Source organism: Cryptomeria japonica, chromosome 3 (genome assembly GCF_030272615.1).
Source record: "Cryptomeria japonica chromosome 3, Sugi_1.0, whole genome shotgun sequence".
NCBI classification, from domain to species: Eukaryota; Viridiplantae; Streptophyta; class Pinopsida; order Cupressales; family Cupressaceae; genus Cryptomeria; species Cryptomeria japonica.
Window position 1 is genome coordinate 124,461,452 of NC_081407.1, and position 25,714 is coordinate 124,487,165.

At 37.1% G+C, this 25,714-nt stretch overlaps 1 protein-coding gene across 1 annotated transcript; it reads right to left on the reverse strand.

Annotated features, from left to right (window-relative positions):
* Nucleotides 1–7,721: 7,721 nt before the first annotated feature.
* On the reverse strand, nucleotides 7,722–8,778 carry LOC131038754 (21 kDa protein). Its single transcript, XM_057971293.2, is given in 2 exon segments — nucleotides 7,722–8,684; nucleotides 8,686–8,778. Coding segments are annotated over 2 exon segments (594 nt in total). The 5' UTR covers nucleotides 8,764–8,778; the 3' UTR covers nucleotides 7,722–8,168.
* Between the last annotated feature and the right edge of the window lie 16,936 nt (nucleotides 8,779–25,714).

A 25,714-nucleotide genomic window follows, 5' to 3' on the forward strand; every position in this document is an offset into this window, starting at 1 on the left:
TGCCGTCTGGATGGGGACTCAGGTAAATGAGGCATTTCCTGAAGTCTGGCACTCAGACGCTGCAAATGGCACTCGAAAGATCTGCATTCTGTCTATTGACGACGACGACATTACGGTGGGGAAAACTTTATTTTTTTTGGAGGCGACATTACAAAGGAAGAGTGAGAATCCAGACGCTCGCTTGGCAGATTACGTTGATGTGGCCATTTGCACTGGTGTCGGTAAAATGATTGTAACATTATTGCTCACGAATGGCGGCAATGGCTATCCTGTTTCGAACAACGTTTGGTGTTTGATTTTTTTTTTTTTGGAAAGGGAAGTGAGGCGCTGCAAGGAAAATAGATACCATGTGCTGGGTGTTCTTTCCACCTCTCATACATTTTCTATTGATTTCTTGCCATTATTAGAAACCGATGCGTCTGCAGTGTTAGAAGTGTCTGTTGGTAATAAGCCAGACCGAGAAGATGAAGCGACACATATTTGGAATTACAAAATTTGTGGTCTTTTAGAGGCCTGCACATTTGACCACGTGGCTCGAATGGATGCTTTTCAAACCCAAATTCGTGAGTGCATGCAATTGAATGCAAAATGGAAGCAGATTCATCATGAATCAAACAAGAGTAACTCAGTATATTACTCCCTTCTTTTGGGGGATAATGAAATGGAAGAGCCTATTGATCTTACGGAAGCACTAGCTGTCAGGTTTTTAGCCAACATGGATAACGAGCAACCTGAGGTTGAGGAAATGTTGGGGCAGGTGAAGCCGTTATTATATGCTTGCAATGATTCAATGAAGGCGTTACTATATGCTAGAGAAGGTGTTACTGCTGTTGAAGAATTTAGTGTTGGTCGTGGAGATGAAAAGTTGCTGGAGGAAGAATGGTTTGAGGAGTTTCCTCTTTTCCCAGTTGTGCAGACACTCATGCAAACAATTGTGGGAATATCAGAGGATACTGCAATTAGAAAGAGGATACTGCAGCAAACAGTTATGAGTAGTAGCAACAGCTCAGCGCACATGTCGGTCAGGACGTTCTTACAGAAGGGTGCTCAGTTGGGTACGACTTACGAGAGCAGGCTACTCAAATACGATCCAGAGAGGCATCTCGTTGTTTTTTGGGTGTCCTGTGAGGCAGGTACCTTTATCAAGACACTATGTGTCCACTTAGGAATTTTGTTGGGATTTGTTGGTCACATGCAGGAGCTGAGGAGAGTCCGGTCTGGGATTTTTGGTGAAAGGGACAATCTAGTGACAATGCATAATGTGCTTGATACACAATGGATGCATGATAATTACGAAGATAACAATTTTTTTGATGTTTTATTACGGGGGAGCACACAAGCAAGAGACTCTGATGGAGTAGTATATTTTGCACCTGCAGATAGTGATGTTTCTGATTATAGATTTATGGGCGACTTTGTGCCCGTAAAATTTGCAAGAGAAGATGCTCAATGGATAAGTTTTCTTCAGTCTGACATGCTTTGGAGAAGATTAATTTGAAGTGTATGCGAGCAGAAGATTGCGAAGCTAAAATCTAGCAAGTTGGTTGTAATGTGAATTTTGAAATGGAAGCAGGGATGTTCTGCATGGCTGTACCAGTTGGACTTCACGAGGGAGATTGTTGGGAATGTGAAGCCCAACGGTCACATGACCATTTGCGTTCTCCCAACTGTTCATTTGATATCTGAATATCTTTATATCAATGGTTGTGTGCAACCCATGTATGTGAATTGATTAATAGAAGTTATTCCCTGCTTTGAGTGTGGATGTAGGCAAATTTGCCGAACCACGATAAATCGTGTGTTGTCTCTTATTATTACTTTTCTGTTTTTGTTATCGTTTTCTCTGCTCATTCTAATCTTTATAATTTTTAGGTGTCTACACTTGCCATAAACACCAACTCAAAATGAGGCATTCCGATTGTTCTTTTTGGGGTAATGGAATCAACTCATAATGTATGAAATAATTTTTTATACCAATTCCTTTAGTTTTCATCGACCAACTTATGTATGATTACTATAATATTTATATGGTTGGACTTTACTTGAACATTGCCTTGTGCATAATAATAATAATAATGAGAGAAATTCCATATTCATTATAGAATAATGTGATTTTAGTAGAATAAATTGTTAGAGGTAATCATCTTCTTGCAAACTTACAAGTTGTTTTAATAGTTTTCCTCACTAGAATAGCCTCCGCCAATTTTGTAGAACAATTAGTTTTGGTTATGATTGACACTTAAATGTGGATTCAACTCCTCAATGGAATCTAAATCCGATTTTTGAAACGGCTCATCAATTATCATAGGTCTCAATGGTAATGTGAGAAGTTTAGGCATTCCTATGAATTGTTGACAAACTTCAAATATGGGGACCTATTATTAGCATCCTTAAATATCCTATGCCAATAGTAACAAGCTTTCACTAATGAAGTTATATGCTTACACGTCTCATCATGAAAGGTCACCACTATTTTTTTTCTTTAGTTCCTTATCAACATATCTTTAGAATGTGCCATCCATACCTTTTTCATATAATATGTTATCCTATATTACATATTTTGCTATATATGACCTGATAACTCCTTTTCTTTAGCTATTAGAGTGAAAGGGAATCATTTGAAACTTATAATATTTAAATACCATTCATGGGTAGAACTAATGATAATTTCTAATTGTAATTCATTTAAATCAAAACTTCAATTGTTTAATGAGTTGGAATGCACCTCTTTCCATAACAAGCTTGGTTGGATTGATATACATGTCATATTCTTAAACTTTGGAATTTCATGTGCCCTCCTTAGAGCTAGGTTCTTGTTAGATTAAAATGGACTAAGAATTGAATGTGGGACAAAATATTATAATATGAATTCAATTTATAACATATGAAGTGTTTAACTATTTTGACATTTACATATGCATATTTTTCAATCAACAAATAATTAAGCTCATGTTTTTTTTAGTGATGTACTAATAAAAGTGATGGGTGGTTTGATGCCTTCATCATTTTTTTGAACTAATATGCTTAACATAGTATGACATGAAGAATAGACAATATTCTAAAAGCTTTCTAAAAGTCAAGACGTATTGGGACAAAAGGATTCATAATCATTGTTTTATTTTTTTCTTTACATTTGTTACTCCACTTAAATTTTGATTTCCAATTCATCGCAGCTATATTATGTCTTGCTAATTTTTTAAAATTAGATACAACTCTTAGAAAAATTACCTTTTAGGTTGCTAGCAAGGAAATATACTAGATGACCACCTCTTTTAGCATCAGTTCTAATCCCTTAGAACTATCTGGTCCAGTAATTTAATTTAAGCTATATTGAATATCTTTTTTGACTTCAAATAAATTCTACAACTTTTCCCTTCTTAGTGAAAAATGTTAAATCCTCAAGGCAAATCATTATTATCTTATTTATAAGATTAGTAAAAGGTAATTTTATATATTTCTAAAACATAGCACCAATATTTATTAGGTATAAAGATATTAGATAATAAGAAAATGTGTCCCATGACATGGAAAAAATAGTTCTATGTTGATCTTTTGAGGCTACCATCATCTTATTGTATCAAAATAAACCATCTAGCATGGAAAACATTTGAGACCTAATAACCATTTATAAGATTCAATCCATAATGCACAACTATCATTTAGAGAAGCTTGATCAAGATTCTAAAAGTCAACACAAATATGCATATCCCCATTCTTCTTCCTCATGGGTACTATATTAGCCACCCATATTGAATGATGAATAAGGTAAATTGTCCTAGCTTTAAACATCTCAATAACTTCTTCAAATATTGAACCTTCAATCTTTACGTTGAAATGTTGTTGCTTTTATCTAAGGATGCTATTCATGTTTTAGAGGGATGCAATGCTATATTTACTTTAGCTTGAAAGATTTTAAATCTTTGTAGCACCATGTGAATGCATATCAATATTTAATTAACAAATAAACTTAACCTACTTTTTTTTTTATTTGAGTGCAACACTTACCAATACACACGAATTTTGGGTCATTCACTAAACGAATATTAGTTTTTTTGTATTTGTAGAACCATTGATCCCTAGTGATTTTTGTTTAATATATTTATTGTTATTATAAGAAAATATTGGAAAGATATCAAACCTTTGATATTTTTATTTCCTTTAAGCATATCATGTCTTCTTCGTTGGGCTTTACTTCTACGTCATTGACATTTTCACTTGATTTTGGCACCGATGCTTGGTGGTCCAAATCACATCCTATAGAGTGGTTGAGTTGGCCATTTTTCCCAAAAGGCACAACTATTTAAGAAACTACTACCATCCCAATTAAGGATCTCATAGAGGCTATTAAACCATGTCATGAATCTTGAGGGGAGATGTTGAACACGTTCCAACAATATCCTCCGCAATGTTACCTAAGAGGATTCAAACCCATGATTCCACTTTGATACCACTTGTAGAGCGGTTGAGCTAGTCGTTTTTTCCAAAATGTGCGCCTATTAAAGAAAATGCTACCATCCCAACTAAGGATCTCACATGAGGCTATTAAATGATTTCATGAATCTCGAGGGGAGATACTTGACATGTTCCAACACTTCCTTCAAAGTATAAATTTACAAATTCTTTAATTTTTGAAAAGTGATATTTGTTGGTTATCATTAAATACTTGCTAATGCTTAAATTATTAGGCACATTGAGCCTATACAAATTACTTTTGTAGTGATCTGTACCAACATTTGAGTATATAATAATTAGCAAAAATTATATTGCTAAACAATCAGTTTTGGTATTCCTAATACTTGGTATAACCTCATTTAAAAAAACATCAAAATGTTCAATATGATCCTAAACCCTATTTTTGTAGTATCTTAGACAATCATTCATGATTTGGAACTATTTTTTGACTCGTTTCACTATCAATTCAATATCTCTAAATGCTTTCAACTTTTTGACTCCATTTTTTTTTTATCACTATTAACCCAAACAATAAAACTTCACACTTAAAATATTATCGATATTCTCAAATTAGATTTTAAACATCAAAGAATAGTTATTGCTTTTATTTGAGATAAAAACTATCCCAATGCTTGACCCAAATTTCACAATTCATAATCCTTAAATAATATTCATCTTAAATCTATATGATAAGCTTGCTTTCTTCTTTAGAAATTTAGATTTAAATCCTTGGGAATGTTTCCTCACATAGGTTTTCAACATAAAAGTCATCTAATTATTTAAAATTATACTTAGTATGTCTGGATCTATTATGCTAATTGATTATAAAATGAATTGCACAAGGAAAATAGATGCAACTTTTCCTAAAAGAAAGATAAGGTGTCCAGTTGGTCAACACCAAAAGGATAAGGTCTGGTATCTTTTGAATATTTCTTTACTTATTTTATTTTGCTTTTTCTATACGTCAACACTAAATTAATTTTTAAAATTAAGCAAAAATTATTGGGTATGTTCAAATAAGTTTTAAATTCCAAATTTCGCATTTTAATAGGGTTTATGTAAGCTGTGAATGACAATATAAGTATTTGTTTGTTATGTGAGTTCTAGATTAATTATACAAATAAATGGGTCAAGTCATTAGATGAATTATCTTGTAGATTTCACAAGGTATCTCTGCATTGGGCACTCAAGTATATCATCTAAGATTTAGTCAGTAATGTCATGAAGAGGTCATGCTGCTGGAGTTTTAGCAACCTGTAAGCCTACAATAATTCTTCTTTCAATTAGTTTTGCTTTCTATATCTCTACCATGATATTTAAGTTAAATTTGGTGTCTCCATTAGGGAGTGCTCAAGAATATAAGACATCTTGAAAGGTTATGCAAATAACGTAAGATATTAGAGTCAATTATAGAGACAATATCATAGATGTGGTGTGTGGAAGTGCACGATTTGTATGTTTTCACATGAACCAAATCTAATTGTTTGTCTAGACGTGCATGCATGAAGAGATTTGTGTAATAATGGTGCTAATGCAATGCATATTTGTTGTCAATGCAATTATTCTGGTATTTTGGGTGTGTTTTCCACTAAAGAAGTTTTTGCAACCAAGCAAAGAGGCAATTATTGTTATTAATGTTGTAGGTGATTGGTTCATCCAATACAATTAATGTTGGAGACTCTATTTATCTCCTTACTTGGCTAGACATGCATGGTATGAAGAAGAAGAAACAATCATCCAACTATTTGAATGACTTTAGATGTTTGGAGATCATCAAAGCACATTTAAAAAGGTTTTAAGACAATATATATGTTCCAAAGTATGCCTCCATTTGGGTTTTGGAGGAGAGGTGCTTGAGGTCTCAAAAGGGGCAACAATGTGCTCATTTGATAGTTTAGTGGATGCTTGGTTGTAATAAGGATGTTTGATACATTTTAAGACGAAAAATAAAAGTTGTGATATCTAGGGATATGATACATGTCCAAGAAAATTTGAGTTTTTCATCAAGGGGGAGTGTTATAATAGTGAATAATTGAATTAAGAATAAGTTGAATATTATCAATAGTTACTTTTAGTGATGGTGATAGGAGTTGTAAATGTGTCAAAAGTATTTAGTTTGCTATCAATTAGTTCCAATTGTGTTAAGAGTAGATTGACTTTTGTAGGACTTTGTTGAGCTTCATTGAAGCTATACATTTTTATTTTTTATTTTTTGAATTAAGTAGTGAACATGAATTGTTAATATCATTGTCTTGCTTCATATATTTCTATCATAATATTAGAGATGGATTGGATGTGACTCCTTTGGGACAAATTGCTTAAGAAGATGAGACCGTCTTGAGAGGTTATTCTCATAGGATAGTAAATACATTTTTCTATAGAGATATTAACATAGGTGTAGTGTGAAGAAGTGTGATTTGCATGATTCACACATTAATCAAATATGCTTGTTTGTCTTATTGTGAATGAACGGAAAGGATTTTTATGATGATGACACTAATGCAATTACTAAGATATTATAAGTGTATTTTTACTAACAAAGAGGTTTTTACAACCAAGCAAAGAGGAAACAATTGCTATTAATGTTGTAGGGTGATTGATTCCTTTAATAACATCAGAGACTCTATTCATCTCATTGGCCAGGTAGGCTTGGAAGGTATGAAGAAGTATGAATCGTCCAAATATTTGAATGACCACTCAATGTGTGGAGATCATCAAAGCAACTTAAAAAGGTTGTCAAAGGAAATATAGGTTCCTCAACATGCCTCCATTTGGATGTAGGAGGGGGGTAGGTGCTTGAGATCTTGAAAGGAGCAGTGGTGTGCTCATTTAATAGTTTAGTGGACGCTTGGTTGTAGGGAGGATGTTGGAGATATTTTAAGATGAAAAATAAAATTTGTAATATGTAGGGATATGTTAGATGTCCAAGACAATTTACTTCTTCATTAAGATGAACTGTTAGAATAATGAATAACCCTATCAAACATACATTTGATTTTAATCGTTAATTTAAGGCCTAACAATATAAATTGTAGATATATAAAAGGTAATTATTTACTATCAAAAAATACATGTTAAAGTGTCAAAGTGTAGATTCACTTTTATAAGACATTGTTGAGTTTTACTAAAACCAAGTTATAATAAAACTTACAATTGCAACTTTTATTGCTTAAATGGACTAGTGAACAACAACTATATATATCTTCATTTTGCTTCACATATCGCTATTATTATAGAGACCAAAACCACACAGAAAGTTGAATCATGAATACACAACAAAAAAGAAAAATGTATTTACAAAACCACCTTGATGTACAATCTTGTTCATGCATCCATTGTCAAAACATCACCACATACTTCTCCAATATACATTCAAACATTGCAATCCATACTCAACTACAACCATCCCCCACTTATCATACTAAAAAGGCATTACACTAGCTTATGTTAACTTAAACAACACACTACTAAGGTTTGATTTGTTTAATTGGCTCATTTGAAATCATACATACTTCTCCAATAAGACCCCCCTATTAATACAAAGAAAGAAATAAAGAAAGATTCTTTTATAGTCCACCATATGAACGGTCTGTATATGAGTCTACATATGATTTATAGTATTGTGGGACTACCCCATACTTATACTGCAAACGAAACGAGGTGTACATACCTTATCCTCTAATTTCAGTATATCACATCGACCCAATAAATAAACCTTAGAAAAGCTTTGAATGTTCTTGAGTGGAAGCCAGCGCATTCACCAAAGCAAGCGCATTGCTGATCAACTTGGAAACCCCCTGCACACGCCCCTGGACAAGCTTTTTAACCCTCCCATCACGAGCAACCTGAAAACCCTCAAGACACCTGTCCTCGTCCCTAAGAGCGGCGCTCATCCACGTCTGCACGTTGCTCATCTGAAACTTGAAAGTACTGGGCTTCAGATGCTTCAGCTCGGCCACTGACTGGCTGATCTGATCCGACGTGTCACCAAAATCCTTGACACAGTCATTGAGTGCCGCACGCTCTCTTTTGTTGAGGCCCGGTGTCCTTCGGTAGAGCGTGACGGCCCAGGCCGTCATAGGTTGGGCGTTTGAGAGGCTGACTTTGAAGGCGTCCATGACGAGTTCACTCTGGCTTTTGTCCGCCTCCAGACGAGCTGCGTACGAGCTGAGCGACGCCACGCAGACGTCTGGAAAAGGGGTGATTTTGCAGGAGGATTTGACGAATCCGTCGGCCTTGGGGTTTTGCCGTGACGGTGGGCGTCAGAATTGCAGCGAGAAAGAAAAGGGGGAAAAAGTGTGAGTAATCCATAGGGATTCGTCCTCGGGACGTTTTCCATAATTTTTGTGGCTTTAATGGCCGGCTATGTAAGATGTAAAAAAGGTCTTTTTAATGGCGGTCTTTTTTGTGGGGGCCTTAAATCAAGTGCGGTTGATTATCACTTACCAATCTGGGTTACGTAGTTCCCACTCCAAGTCTTTTTATTATTTTACTCCAACCCCACCTAAAATCATACCTTGCATTCACACCAAGGAATGTGGTGTATTTTGTGTGGGTTTTTTAACATATAAAATGGAGCATATAAGAATAAGTTAAGTTAATATTAACCTGCTCTACACACGATACATACAACGTTGCAATTAAGTATAAGAGTTGATTAAAATATTTATGAAAATACAAAGAGATTTCACTAATATCAATCTTTATTACACCAATCCAAGGTGGTTGTACTAAAAGATGGTGTTGATTTGATGATATGTGAGCATTCTTATCAAGAACCTAACGTTGCATTCCAAGACAATATGACAATGTTTTGGGTCGCATCTAATTTATAGATTTTTGGATGGAGGATTGGATGAATCAAATTAATTTGAGGGATCAAGGGCTCAAATTGGTTGAGATGATTGGGAGGATGAGGAGAGAATAAGTGCACCCCACTTGGTTAATAAGAATGAAGGGGTCTGCGACTGATGAGAAATCGATGGTTGAGGATTCCCTTGGAGAGAGTGGATGTATGAGATGGAAAGGGATATTTTGGGATACCTTGGATGTCTATGTTGTTAGAGTAGTAAAAAAGGAATGCAATATCCAAGAACTTCCACAAGGTAATGCATGTAAAATAATGAGCTAAAAATATCATGAAAATGTATGAGAATATACAATGATCTTGTTATACATGTAGGACAAGTAGGAAGTAGGAAGGTGAAAGTGAAACATAAACTACCCCTTTAAGAAGTGTGACAAATTTAAAACACTTGGGACAAGTGTTAGAGTATGTGTCGTGTGCCAATGAGATGAGACAATTAAACCAAGTTAAGTGAACTTAAGCTAGTGCGAATAGGTCTACTAGGTATAAGAACTAGATTAATATAAACTAGAAGAATAATAGCAATTTTCACATTAATAGCCCCCTCTGAGTGATACTTAAGGATAGATTCAATAAAAAATGAGACCTGACAACAAGTCCTAATCATATACTTATGTACACAATAGAAGTCTCCCACAAATGGAGTAAAGGACAAAACTATGGGAAAACTTCTCTCCAAATAGAGATCTAAATACAAACTAATAAGGGCTCAAAAATTCCCAAGGATAACTTCCTTCACCCCAAGTACATGTCACAACTCAAGATGGCAAGGTTGATACTAAAGGTTTAGTAAATTTATATCAACAAATTTCTCATGAGTAGACAATCTAAGAAGAGAACACCATCACGAATAAGTTGTCAAATGAAATGCATGGGGATCTCAATGTGCTTCATTCTTTGATGCTCCAATAGGTTGCATGAAATGTGAATGGCACTTTGGTTGTCACATTGTAGAATAGTGGGATGATTAAGTGTTAAACAAAACTCTATCATAAGATATCATAACCATAGAACCTCTTGGATGGAAAGAAAATACACCTTGATACTTGGCCTCAACGGATGATGATACAATATTAATTTGGTTCTTGCAATGCCATGTGATTGGACTAGAGACAAGGAGAAAAACAAATCCAAAAGTGGACATCTATGAGTCAATATCACTTGCTAGTATGAGTTGATGAAGCCTACTATTTTTTAAGCTCTTGGTGTTTAATGAATGCTAAAATGTGTGGTGCCCCAAATATACCTTAAAGTGCAATAGTCTATGTTCCAATCACTCTCATGAGGGTCGTGCAAAATATAAGAGACAAGCACAATAATGAAGATTATATTATGATGAGTGTGTGTCAAATATAAAACACTTCTAGCCAATTGTATGTACAAAGTTGCATGAACACTAGTTGGTATGCAAGTGACAATAAATTGAAATAGTGTAGGAGTAGGCATACAATGAACTATGTAGAATCAATGAAGCAAGTCAACGGCATAATTTTTAAGGTTATGAATATCATCTTAGTAGATTGTAAAATATGAAGAATAATAAAGAAATGCAAAACCCCAAGATTGTTCACAAATCTTCGCATGCCAAGGCCTAGGGGATCGTTTGATATCATACAAAGAATGAAAAATCCTATAAACAAGTGAAGAGACTACATGGATCTTAGAGGTTACTCTATATATATCTCCTCATGAAGATCACTATGCAAGAAAATACTATTCACATCCATCTAGAAAAATTACCATCTCTAAGATACAATGACAAAAAGTACAAGATGATGTGAATCTATATTAACTATAGAGGAAAATTTCTCAAAGTAATCAATATCCCTAATCTATGAAAATCCCTAAGCTACAAGATGTGCTTTATACATTTTTATAGAGCTGCTAGTTGCATACTTGGTGTAGCACACTCACTTATTCCAAACCATATTTCTTCTCTTGAGAAGAGAAACCAATTCGCGTGTTATTCTTCATAAAGGATGAGGGTATGTGCATGGAAATGGGGACTAAAAGCGGGGTGTCAAATGACATTTTTTTTAAATCAAGAAAGATTAGTATCGAATGAGAAATTGAAAATTGTTACACTCAAAATTTTAAGACACAATGAGAACAATGGTTGTAGTGCTTTGAATATAATTTCTAAACTATTATTTATTTTAAAATGGTAGAGATTAAGGGGTTTAAATAGGGGCTTACACAAAGTGCTCCTATTTTTATTAAAAAAATATAACATGACATCTGGTGTGGGCCCCCTAGAATATTAACCTTTTTAAAGTAAATAAAAAATTGCTTAAGTGAAAAATTAGCTAACACCATGTAGTTTATGCTCAATTTTTTAGTTAATTTTTATTGAATATATTGATTTTTTAAGTAATTTTTGTAATGGTGAAAAAGGTGAATGATGGAGAGATCAAGAGGAAAGCTTTTCTTCCCTCCGAGGAGAGATGAAAGTTTCACTGCGGATTTCCCTTCAAACACTTTATCCACATTACATTTAAAAGAGGGGGAAATTCACTAGATCAATCTCTTAGGGAAGAGATTGAATACTAAATGAATTGATAATGGGATAGAAATGACAAGCTAACCCCTCTTTTAGAATGGAAAATGATTGAATTATGTGTTGTAGAACTAAGTGTAAAAGTAGCAAAGAGCTGATTATAACTCGAGATAGAAGCATGACATGAAGTTGTGCACCTAGATCTGGCTATAATATGTCGAGATGAAGCTACCTTGCTAATTTGAGGAAAAGTTGTTGGGACCGTGCTGAAAGTGTCCACAGTCCTCCGAAAAATCCGTGAAAAAAAGGGTTTTTCTGCCTCTGCAAACACAAATGCGCACTTGCAACCTACCCATAGAAAATAGAGGAAAAGGGGTTGGGATTGAGGGTTTGCCTTCAGGTTAAACCCCAGTTTTGGAATTAACCAGATGATGAAAGAAAGTACTTGCAAGTAAATGTAAATGAAACACTGAAATGTAAGCCACCTCAAGGGAAGTTGTAGATAGAATGTATGTAGATTTGCTTGTTTTGAATTGAATGTTGAAAGGGATCTCCTCTTCAATGGTTGAACCCTTGACTTGAATGCAACACCTAGCCTTGAAGGGAGACTTGAGAATGCTCAATGCTGGAAAGGAATGCTTGAATGCTCTTGAATGCTTGAATGTGTGATCTCATGTATTCCCACTTATACAACTTCTCACTTATTGAACTTATGCAAATGGGAGGGCAAATGCCACTTATATACTCATCAATTAGGGTTAATTGACCGATTTTTCGTCATAGGCCGACATAAGGAAAGTTTTTCCCGCTTTATGCAAAGTCCAATGCAAAGATAGGACAAAGGGGGCCCCAAAATAGGGCAAGGACAAGGGTGCCACGCCCCTGTCATGCCCTTGTCTCAAGATAGGAAGCGGGTTCAGGCAGTGCGAAGGGAAGAACAAGAGTGGTTTATGAGGGTTAAGTAAGTCTCGGGTCTCCGATCAGGCTTGGGGATTCGAATTGCTAATGTGAAGACCCTAAAGTGGCTACAAATTGCAAGGGTCACAATTTTATGACACTCCAATTTTGAAAATAACATGAGCACATTATAATGTTCTTGCATTTCTATGAAGGAAAATAGATCTTGCCTTCCCTCCCTTTCTCTTCATCCCTCTCTCTCTCCCTCCTTCCCTATCTACTTGTGAGCAATGAAATGTGTTTTCAAATGGAGTAGAAATAGTAGGGTAAATACACCAAGATGGGGGACCAAAAGGGGGTCTTAAGATGTCATTTTGAGATCAAGAAAGTCTTATCTTCAATTCAAGAAATTGAACATAGTTATGCTCAAAATTTGAAGATGCAACTAGAGTTGTAGTTATCTGAATCTAATTTCCAAAATACTATTTTTTTTTAAAATGGTGGAGATTAAGGGTTTCAAAAAGGGGGCCACACAAAGTGGTACTATTTTTATCAAAAAAACATAACATAGCATTTGGTGTGGCCCCACTAAAATATTAACCTTTTTTTAGAATTTAAAAAATTTCTTAGTGAGAAATTAGCTAAGTTCACCATGTAATTTATGCCATAATTTTTGGCTAATTTTTTAATGTTTATATAATTTTTTACTAATTTTTGAAGTGGACAATCCTTAAAAATAGAAATTTAATTGTGCTCCCCCCTAATTTTTTTGAAAACTAATAATTTTTTTTTTAATGTGTAGAATGGAGTCTAGTTTCTAAAAATGTAATTTGTTTCAATGAATGAGTAAAAAACTATACACAAAATACCACAAACTAGTTTTTGACAAAAATAGGGACACTACCAAAATAAATTAGAGAATTTTTTTTTAACATATCTTAACATCATCGTGACGTTTTTTAAATTTGCATTGAAACATATGCAAATTTGATGGAGAGCACACTAAAAAATGTGTGATTTTTTTTTAATTTTAAAAAAGCACATGTTTAGGCATGAAATGTTATCGAAATGTTCCTCCAACCCTTTGGGTTGGATTCCCAAGGAAAATCCAACCCAAAGGGTTGGAAATTCACTATGCAAATAAAAATGTGTGTGCTTTATAATATACATGTTATTTGAATGCATTTCCATAACCCTAGCACATTATAACACACACATTATGTGAGTGCACTGACATAATGCTAGTACGTGATAATGTGCTAGAATTATTGTTTGCATGGGATCAATTCTATGTCTCTTACTCTCCCTCCCACTTTGATTAAGGCTCAGGGTTTAGGGTTTATGATTGATAATGGATAGTGGAGGTTTTACCTTTTTCTCCCTCCCTGCCTCCTTCCCTCTCTATCAATACTTCCCTTTCTCTCCCCCTCTCTATTTTATGTCACCTCTCCCCCCCCTCTTTAGGTCTCTCCCCCCCTCTCTTCCTTTCTACCTCCACTTCTCTCTTTACTCCCATCTTTATCTCTTCCTCTCTAATTATTTGTGTCCCCTCTCTCTCCATTTTCTTAGTCGCTATCTCTCCCTCCCACCCTCTTTCTCTCTTCCCTCTCTAGGTCTCTCACTTTGTACCTCTCTACCTTTCCCTCCTTGTCTCATTAGCCACCTCTCTCCCCCTATCTCTCACAACTCTATCTCTCCCCCTCTAGGTCTCTGACCTCTCTCCCCAAGCTTTAGGTCTCTCACCTCTATATCACTCCCCTCTCTAACTCTTTTCCTTCCTCTACACTTCTCTCCTTGCTTCCTTACCCTTCTCTATCTTTGTGAAATCTCTCATTTTCTTCTCTCTCCCCCTCACCTCTTTACTTATCCCCCCTCTAGATTTATCACTCGCTCCCTATCTACCTCTCTCTCCCTCCCTCTTGAGACCCCTCTTTCTCTTTTTTCTTGTCTCTCTCCTCTTCTCTCTCCCTCCCATCTTAGGTCATCACCTCACCCTCCATTATAGAGGGTTTAGGGATGAGGGTATATGGTATAGGGTTGAGGGAATTGGTATAGATTTTAGGGTACAAGGTTTATGGAATAGGGTTAATCATATTTCCTAAGTTGATATCTCTTTCTCTCTCTATCTCATCTCTCTCCTCCCTTACTCCGCTCTCTAGGTCACTCCCTCCTTCCTCTCTTCCTCTCTATCTCCCACTTTCTCCTTACCCCATCTCTCTCTACCTCTATCTTTCTCCCTCCCTCTCTTATTGTCTCTCCATTTCCTAGGTTGTCACCTCTCCCTTCCACCCCCTCTCTCTCTCTCTCATGCACACACATCTAGGTGTCTCACCTCTCTCTCATTTTCTATTCCTCTCACCTTTCTACCTATCCCCTCTCTATTTTTCTTCGTCCCTCTTCACCTCTCTATCCCTCTCCCTCCTCCCTTATCCCTCTTACTTTGTGAGATGTCTCCTTTCCTTATCTTTCCTCTCACCTCTCTATCTCTCCTCTCCCTAGGTACCTAAATCCCTCCATGTCTACCTCCCCCTCCATTCCTTATTACTTATTGTGTAAGGGAAAAAGTGAGACTAGGTATGGAAACCCTAATCCCACTCTCATACACACTCATGGAATACAAAAGAGCCTAGGGAGGTAACACACATCATCTAATTCTTATGAGAAAGAGAGAGTCATGGATTACCTCTTAGGTTTTCTATTCCTTTGTTGTAAATGAGAGAGGAGAATGATGCAAAATGCAGTCTAACCTAGAAAGCAAGTAAGCAAGCAAATCCTAATCTGAGAATGCAGATCAAAGAACAACTGATACATTGCTGCAAAATATAGATGAGAAGGAAAAATCAGAGGTGAACCTGTATCTAAAATATGAGTAGAAATGTTCGGAACCAGGGCGCCATGCCACTATCATGATTTTGCAATTCTGGAGCTGAAACTAACAGGAAGGATTTTGGAGCTTGCAAAGTGTTGTTCTGCCAAGTCCTACAGACAGAGGGCAGGACCATGGCTCCATGACATTGTCCTAGGCAGGACCAGGGTGCCACATCCCTGTCCTTGAGGTTTCTGCCAAGATCTACAACCTAAAACTGTCCCTGTGTGCTCTTTCGGTCCCGAAACCTCCAGCGACACTCGGATCCAAACCTATACCTGAAGCTGAAAAAGAGGGTTTGGGGTGGCTATATAGGGTTTTGGCTTATTCAAACCCCCATCTTGGTGATTTTCACCTCCACGAATAGTCGATAATGTACTGAAAATGTGTGTACAAGAACCTTGTGTATGTGCAAGATCCTTAGAATGAAAGTAAACATCCTAGAGCAACCCTAAAGAGTAAACCCTAATTTCTTATAATTGACAAAGTAAATTCTCTAAAAAAATAATGCAAAGTGATCTAAAGAATGAATGTGAATCAAAATGAAGCTTATGCAAAGACATGAAAACAACATGAAACCATACCCAACCCCAAGGGAGAGGTACAAGCCAATCGTCAGTCGATGATATCCTATTGTTCTTCTACATCTTCAAAAGCCCCCAATTGATAAAACGATGCTTGGAAAATGTTTGATGGATGAATGTTGAATGTTGTTGAAGACTTAAAATATCTACTCTTTCGCTCCAAAGAAGGCTCTAATACTCCAAAAACATGTTCTTAGATTCTTAGAAGAAGACCCTTTCAAATGAAGAAAGAGAGCTCTTAAGTATGAAACCCTAGATCTTAATTTTATGTTTAGGCCGACCTAGGATTTGAATTTCCCGTTGATATTTTGGGTTTACGTATTATTATATCATAGGATTGTGCTCCCAAAATTTCGGGGAAAAGGTCGCGGACCATGTGCATTCCTGGCACAGTCTGACCAACTTTTCACCAAATTTTTGGGGTTGTTAGATATGATGATATTAGAGCGCATCCCAAAGTTACAGCTGATTATGAGAAGTTTTGATATATGAAATCAGGCCTAAACAGTCAAAATAAGAAATAATTAGGGTTTATAATTAAATGATTAATTGGAGGAATAAGATGAAAAGGGGCGCACTTAGGGTAAAGGGCCCAACTTTAGAATATGTAAAGTGATGAGACATGACCTTAAATTAAATTAATTAATTGAATACTTAAAAGGGGAATGGGAAATGCAAGATGCAAGACACACTAAGGCGGGTGCTAACCTAAGTGTGGAATTTTACCACCCTAGCAAGGGTGTACAATTTATGACACTACATTTAGCCCCCACTTTAGTGGTCATATGACACTACGTGCATATGCAAGATAAAGTACAAAAAAGTAAACATCATTTGAAAAAGCATATATCCATAAGTTGTCGAACGAAGCCCCCAACGGTATTTGCACTACACAGTTAAGAACCACACACTACAAAACCACATGTTAGATCACAAAATCACCTAATGCTTACTAAGGGAGGTGATGAAATTTGTGGGTATCTATATGCCCCCCCCTATTTTGACTTGCTTATTAGTGAGGTGAAACAGGGTATCATGTTTTCCACAACGAATTGTGATAAATATTTTGATGAAGAAAGTTCACAAAAAGGCTTGATTGTTCATCTAAGAACATTGTTGAACTAATGCAGAGCAAGAGGGCGAACTCACGATTCCAACGCCACCAACAGTGTGAGAATCGAAGCTTCCTAGCTCAAGATATGATAGATTGAAGAAAAAGTTTAGAAATTATGGTTTTAACTTAAAAACATAAAGTCAAAAAGTGCATAACACATAAATATGAAAGTGACACCTACATTTGTCACTTTCTAACTTTTTGGCACTATTCATTGCAGAGGAGACCACATACAAGCCATTATGCCTCAACGCCGACTTGAGCGACCTATGCGGATGGAGATCCTACGCCAGTCTGTACTCGTCGACCGACCGCTCGATAAGGTGAGCTAACCTTCCATTGACTCCATTTGACTTGTTCATATTTTCATAGTTTTTAGAAATGATGATGTCATCACCTAGTTCGGGCCCGGGCCCCCTCTTCGGACACCAAGGGGTCCTAGGATGCCCTGGTCCTCCTAGGGTGCCATGGTCCAAAGGGGACACCATGGTCCCCTCTAGGCACCATTGTCCCAGTAGGGCGCCTTGTTCGGGGCGACCAACGATGACACAAGATCAAATGTTTAATGCTAGAACTGATAGAATGATTGCATTGATTAGATGATGATAGATGATTGATTGATTACTGATGATAGATTTCTTTGCATTTTGTAGATGTTACCATACATCAACGAGCATACCACCGGTCTCACCTTTCGGAGCCTTCGGTAGTAGATCCCAAAGTTGACAACGGGAGAGAGGGATTTTCTACACGCAGTGGGCTTGTGGGATGCTATGACCATGCTGACCATCTGATTCAATTCTGTAATGTTGATGGCACTAATGGAGAGGTGGGATGTAGACACCTCGATGTTCTCACTACCTGTGGGGGAGATGATAGTCACCCTTGAGTATGTATACCGCATTCTGCGCCTTCCCATTAGAGGAGAGACCGTAAGATATTGATCCGACGGATAGAGGAGGATTAAAGGAGAGAGCATGTATATGATGTGGGGAGAGTGATACGCAGCGAGACGAGGGGCTGCATCATGGTCAGCTAGCTCCTACACCCTACTAGCAAGGTTCCATTAGTGAGGTGACTCATGATTGCGACCCTTGCATTAGTTGTGTGCCCTAATGGGCGCGACACACATATGCATGGAGGACTCATCTATGCTATCCGAGTGATGGAGAGACATAAGAGGGTATACTCTAGGGGTCAGAGCATGCTTGCACATCTCTATCACGACCTTGGGGAGTATGTGTTCGGACAGGGATGCAGCCTGATGACATGCATGCTACTATAGGTGTGGATGTTTGAGCATATTACCTACACTAGGCATGGTGGAACCTCCATAGAGCTAGTCCCAAAGCAGCTTGGGATATTTTCTTATCCTCTTACCCGTGAGTGGCAATTTGACAATCTCCTGTATTGTAGGTTGAGCTTGGATAGATTGACAATGGGCGAGGTCATATGGAGACCCTACCTCAGGATGTACATGTGGGCAGGGATACACAGGTAGATGTTCAACATGCAGAGGAACCGTCTACTAGAGGGACGGTACAACCACATAGTAGTTCCCTTCTACTTCGATCGATTTCGATTCCAGTTTGGATTCAAGCAGTGTGTTCCTATTGATGTACCTATGTACATCTGATACTTATGCATTATGTTGAGACTAGGAGTCATTCTTAGGCCTACCAGTGATGAGATCGACATCACAAACGCAGATGGGTCAGATCAGGACATTGTGATAGATTATAGAGATGAATCAGGCGCGCACTGGCGGTACATCACATAGTGGGGGAGGACATACCCTGGAGCCATTTTCCTAGTAGACTTCCCTAGAGGGAATCCCAGACCATGGAGACAATCAAGCGACAGAGAGGGATCTGATGCATCCGAGGAGGGCCTAGATGACTAGGCTGACGACATAAAGGAGCAGGTGGTAGGCAGAGGTGGAGACGATCCTGATACCAGAGAGGGAGATCAGGATGGAGATGATGAGGAGGACGAAGAGGAGGAGAATAATGAGGAGGACAAGGAGGAGGAGGACAAGGAGAGGACGAGGATGAGGATGAGGACAAGGATGAGGATGAGGAGGATGAGGAGGAGGATGACGATGACGAGTCAGATGCAGTTCCTCATCACTCCGGGGAGGATACCATAGCCCTAGATCCACCGAGTCTCCCACTGCAGGCGGAGAGGGACCCTATAAGGGGTCCCGATCCTGGTCCACATCGGCCCACACCTACTGTACAGAGATAGTACGAGTGCAGAGAGCCTAGTGAGTCCCAGTTTCAGGCGGTCATTTTCCATGATCCCTACTAGCGAGAGGGAGATCTAGGTGAGGTGTCTTGTTATTGATTTACTGATGTATCTTACCTGCTTAGATTTGATGATATAGAATGTTACTGATAAAAATATCTCTCTATCTTGCAGCTACCATCCAGGAGTGGCATTCTTTGATTCAGAATGCAGTGATAGACCTTATTGTGACTACACACATTCCTAGTTCGTCACAGATATCGCACAGAACCCAGAAGAATGTAGGATGACATGAGGACCTTTTCTCCCCTATTCAGACAGAGGTGGAGGTCCTACGAGAGAGATTATGATAGATAGAGCATGACCTAGCAACGTCACGAATAGAGTCAGCCACATATCGAGGGATCATGATGGAGAGGGATCGCAAGAGCTCCTCGCGGTCCGTATCATGATACACCCCCATGGGGCCACCCCCGCGGCCAAATCAGGAGGGGGCATCTAGCCACCATCCTCTAGCTACTAGTCCTAGGGATAGGAGATGATTTTGATGTATATATTATGATACTCATTGGTATGTTATTTTGATGCTTAAACAATATATGCATTCCTTAGATTAGAAGTAACATATTGAGTGATGATCATGAATATCTAATTTTAATTTCCTTGTGATTTATTTCTCAATGCTTCACATTTAAATTGATACATGTGTGATTTAATTAAATAACTAAGTATATAATCAAATGCTACTTTGATGATGTAAAAGAAGAATGTATTAAGTTTGATAACTATATAACTAATGTGATTTAATTAACTCTAATTAAACACAATATGATATAATTCTACTTAACACATAAGAAATTTTATAACATGATAACACATATGAAATGTAAATCCATTACAATTTACATAAAAGAATCCAAGACAAACAATATAGTAATGAAACATGCTTGTCAAGAATGAAGTAATTGTAGACCAAACAATATAACCTCATTTAATCTTACATACTTTAATGAATACATGCTAACATATTACCCAATTTTGAAGAAAGAAAAGACATAGAAAGAGAGGGAAAGAAAAATAGAACTAGGCATAGTATCTACGAAGGTACATATCATTTATGGGTTCCTTGAGAGGTGTACCTTCCATATATGCTATCATGTAAGCACCTGATCCATAGACCTTGACAACAATGTATGGTCCATGCCAATTAGGACTAAATTTTCTCTTCTCAGGTAAGGCATTCACGTTACGCTGATTCTTGTAAAGGAATAAATCCCCTACCGAGAAGGAATGTTGAATAACCTTATCATTGTAGCTTCCTTGCAAATTTTTATGATACGCTTCAATATGCTCGAGGGAATTTATACGCCGTTCATTGAGCATCTCAAGTTGTTGAAGTCTTTTCTCTCTTTAGGAATCATCATCCACTATACCCCTAAGAGAAACTCTCAAAGAAGGAATTTATAACTCCAAAGGCATAATGGCATCAACACCATAAACAAGATTATAAGGAGTACAACCCATAGCAACACGTACACTCATGTGATAGACCCACAGAGAATAGGTTAATTGAGTATGCCAATCCTTACCATGCTTGTTTATAGTCTTTCAAAGAATTTGTTCAATTATCTTGTTAGAAGACTTGGCTTGACCATTTGATTGGGGGTAATAATGTGTAGAAAATTTATGTTGAATATGATATTTCTCAAGAAACTTCTTCACATCCTTATTTTTGAATGACGTTCCATTATCTGAAAGTAACGCGTAAGGTATCCCAAATCGAGAAATAATGTTTTCCAAAATGAATTGACAAATTACTTCAGCGGTAGTGGATCAAAGAGGAACAACTTCCAACCACTTTGTAAAGTAATCAGTGGCAGTTATGATGAAGTTATGTCCTTGAGATGAAGGAGGAGATATTTTACCAACAAGATCCAAATCCCATGTAGAAAAGAGCCAAGATGCTACCTGTGATTGAAGTTTTTGGGCAAGGTCATGGATGAAATTGCTATGTTGCTGAAACTGATGACATCTTTTAACAAATGCAAAGGAATCATTTTCCATGGTTTGCCAATAGTATCCCATTTGGAGCAATCTCTGAACTAAAGATCTACCCCAAAAATACCCCCCACAAGCACCTGAATGCGATTCTTCGAGAGCAATAAGGATTTCAGCCTTGTTTAAGCATCGAAGGAGAAGACCATTATAACCCCTCCTATAAAGAACATTAGAAAGGATAATGTATCTAGCAACCAATTTGTGAATCCTAGCCCTAGTATTCTTATTCACAGAATCAAGAAAAGTACCATCACTCAAATATCTCACAATATGCGAGTACCATTCATCAGAATCTATAATGAAATAATATGTCACATCACTAGGATTATCAACAATAGCTGGGGTAGTGAGGTTGTGAATAGTGAATTTAAGATCTACCACGAGGTCCTCTAGAGACAAAAGAGAGGCAACACACGCCATCACATCAACATGTCGATTATCTTTTCGAGGAATGGGCTCCATGGTATAAGAATCGAAGTTTTGCAACAAGGATAAAGCTAGATCTCTATATTGTGATAATTTATCCTGCTTAGCTTGATAAACTCTTGTCACTTGTCTTATGATTAGTTGAGAATCTCCATAAATATGTAGATGTTTCACACTCAACACCAAGGCTTCTTTAATTGCATCTATAAGAGCTTCATATTCAGCAATGTTGTTGGTACATAAGAAATTGAGATGATATGATAAAGGAATAGGCTTCTTTTTAGCAGAAATTAAGACCACCCCTGCCCCCAATCTTGTGCGACACTTAGAGCCATCAAAGTACAATTCCCAAGTCTCGTCAACCTCAATGGAAAAAATGTATTCATTGGGAAAAGATTTTGGATTAGGTAGGGAGAAGGGTGAAGGAGCATCAACTAAGTGATCAGTTAACGCTTGACCCTTTATTGCCTTTTGTGAGACAAACTTAAGGTCAAACTCGGTCAACATCATAACCAACTTAGCTGAACATCCGGAAAGATCAGTTTTGGAGAAAATATGTTTAAGAGGATCAAATTTAATGATAACATAGATCTCAGCATTCAAGAGATAATGCCTCAACTTTTAGGTTGCAAAGACTAAAGCAATGCATTGTCTTTCTATCACAGAATATCGGACTTCATAATCGAGTAGAGTGCAGCTTATGTAGAAAATCGGGCATTCTCTACCATCCTTATCACATTGTGCCAATAAGGCTGCAAGAGCTTGAGGGGAAGCAACGGTGTATAGAAGGAAAGGCTTAGTAGGATCAGCAGGTTGAAGAATGAGAGGATTGGCCAAATAGGTTTTTAGGTCTTCAAATGCTTGGTGACAATCCTCATTCCATTGGAAAGTGATATTGTTTTTAAGCAATTGTGTGAAGGGGAAGATACCATCTGCAAGTTGAGAAACAAACCTTCGAATAGCTTGGATATTTCCTTGAAAACTTTTTAGTTGGGAAACATTCTTAGGAGGTGGCATATTAACAATAGAATCTATCTTTTTCGTATCCACCTCAACGCCACAATGTGAAACTATGAATCCTAATAGTTTTCCACTATCCACACCAAAAACATATTTTCGAGGATTCAAACGCATGTTATACTTACGAATTCTCTCAAAGATTTGACGAAGGATCTTAACTTGATCCATACAAAGAACGGATTTGGCTAAGATATCATCAACGTAATCTTCTAAGGTTTTATGCATATAGTCATGGAATATGAGAGTCATATCACGCTGATAAGTTGCGTCTATGTTTTTCAATCCAAAAGGCATCACAATCCAACAAAATGTACCTCAAGGGGTGGTGAAAGCATTTTTATATTGATCTTGGGGATTGACGAAGATTTGATTATATCCTGAGAAACCATCCATAAAGGATAATAAAGTATGACCTGCTACCGAATCCACTGTCATATTGATATTCAGGAGAGGAAAGTCATCCTTTAGAAAGGCCTTGTTTAAATCATGAAAATTCATGTAAAACCTAATCTTGTTTTCAGCTTTAGCCACAACCACAATTCTTGAAATCCATGGGGAATAATCGATAGGACAGATGAATCCAACATCCAACAATTTTTCAATCTTAGCTTTAACAAGTAATGCCACTTTAGGGTGAATATTTTGAATATTTTGTGTCACAGGTTTAGCATCAAGAATTAGGACAATGTTATGAGTGACAATCTTAGGATCTACACCAGGTATGTCAGAATATATCCAAGAAAAGATCTCAGGGAATTCATGTAACAACTCTGCATATTTTTTTTGCTTTTCTTCACCAAGACATTTCCCTATCTTGATGATCTTATGTTCAACACAAGGATCCATATTGATATCAATGGTGTCATTTATTAGAAGATTGCTTTGTTGAGGAGCATCTTTTAATTGAGGAAATTATTTAACTATCTCATCATTATTTCTTTCTTTCCCAAAGTAAGTTTCTGCATTTAGACAATAGGGAAAACTGTGGTTATGGTGATAGCGAGGAAGGTTGTCATAAACTCCCAAGAATTCAGCTAAGGAATCATCTGTAGAAAAACATCTAAAGAAAAGACACAAGAAGGGTCACAATCAATATATTCTGGATATTTTAGTGAAAGAGAAGCAGAAATAACATTAACACAAATAGATGGTCTCTTAGAGGCTTTAGTACACTTGAAAGAATCATAACCAAGCCCAAATATCATATCACAGAAGTTGTTTTCCAAGGGAACCTTAATCCCTTTTTCTTGAGCACCACATCCATTTTCATTAAATCCACACCTAGCTAGGATATGAAAACCAGGACCATAAAGGTTAGTTGTTTTTGAAGAAGAAGGAGGATTTTCAAAAAGTGAAGGATCAATATCCTCTAGGATAGAAACTAAGGGAGATGAAGTTTGAGAAGCCACCAAAAAGTTATTACTCAATGGCCCAGACAAAGTAGATTGCTTTTTAGGTTCTTCTTCTTCTTTCTTCTTTTCGACCTTAGGTTCTCTAGGGGGAATTTTGTATTCCCCTACGAAAGTAGGATTGAAATCCAGGGTTCCCCAATCATCTTCTGCAAGAATATTTTCAGGAGAGAAAGTCTTCTCAATCGTAGAGTCGGGCTGAGAAGACTCTTCCTCAAGAACCTTACATCCACACGAGGAAGTATTGGGAATCAATCCAGATATAGGAGATAGGTTTGATGAACTGGTCACACTAATCGGAGTAGAAGCTTTAGAGGAATTATCTAAGATAGTTGGGGAAGAATTGATTGAAGAGGATTTAGAACTTGATGTTTGTAAACAAGCCTGGAATCTTGTGTCACCTAACAAGGTGTATGTTGTTTTGTTGTGAATAAACTTGATTTGTCTATGCAATGTGGAAGGAATAGCTTGCATGCTATTAATCCAAGGTCTCCCTAGCAACAAGATGTATGTCAACTCTCCAGACATGACATGGATAGGAGTAGGTAAATTAACATGACCTACCTTAACAGGAAAGGTGATGATACCTAGTGAAGATTTAGCAACATTATCGAAGCCACAGATAGTGAAAGAATCAGGCTTAATAAGAGATGTATCAACATTGATCTTATGCAACAAGTTAATGCTATAAACATTAAGGCTAGAGCCATTGTCTAGTAGTGTTTGTCTTATCGCACTATCATTTATGATAACCACAATCATTAAGGGATCATACTGTTGTTGAATTTCAATAGAGGACAACTCATCTTGTGTAAACACAATCTAAGCCTTAGGTGATGTAATAGAGTGAATCAAGGAAGCCATATTATTGGATGTCACTATAGGTGGGACATTCAATGTTTTCAAGGCATCTTGTAGCATTCCATGATGAGTCAAGGAAGTTTGAAGGAAATCCCAAATGGATATCTTGGTAGGAGTAGCTTTAAGTTGTTCGACAAGATCATATTCCTTACCAAGGGTTTGTGAAATGCAAAGTGCTTTAGGAAGAATGAGTTGAGGATTAGGTAGAGGAGTCAGAACAACCGGAGGAGGGTTAGGTTGCCTATTTTTTCTCGTGTTATAGGTATGGGTGACTGCATTATAACTCTCCTTAGTTAGTTGTATAGCATAGCTATAAGGACTCTTAGTGGGATTCCTTCCTTGAACCGTAATGATAGGCTTGTTTGGAGTGTTAAAGGACTCATGACCATATCCACCTTGAACCATGAAAATAGGTT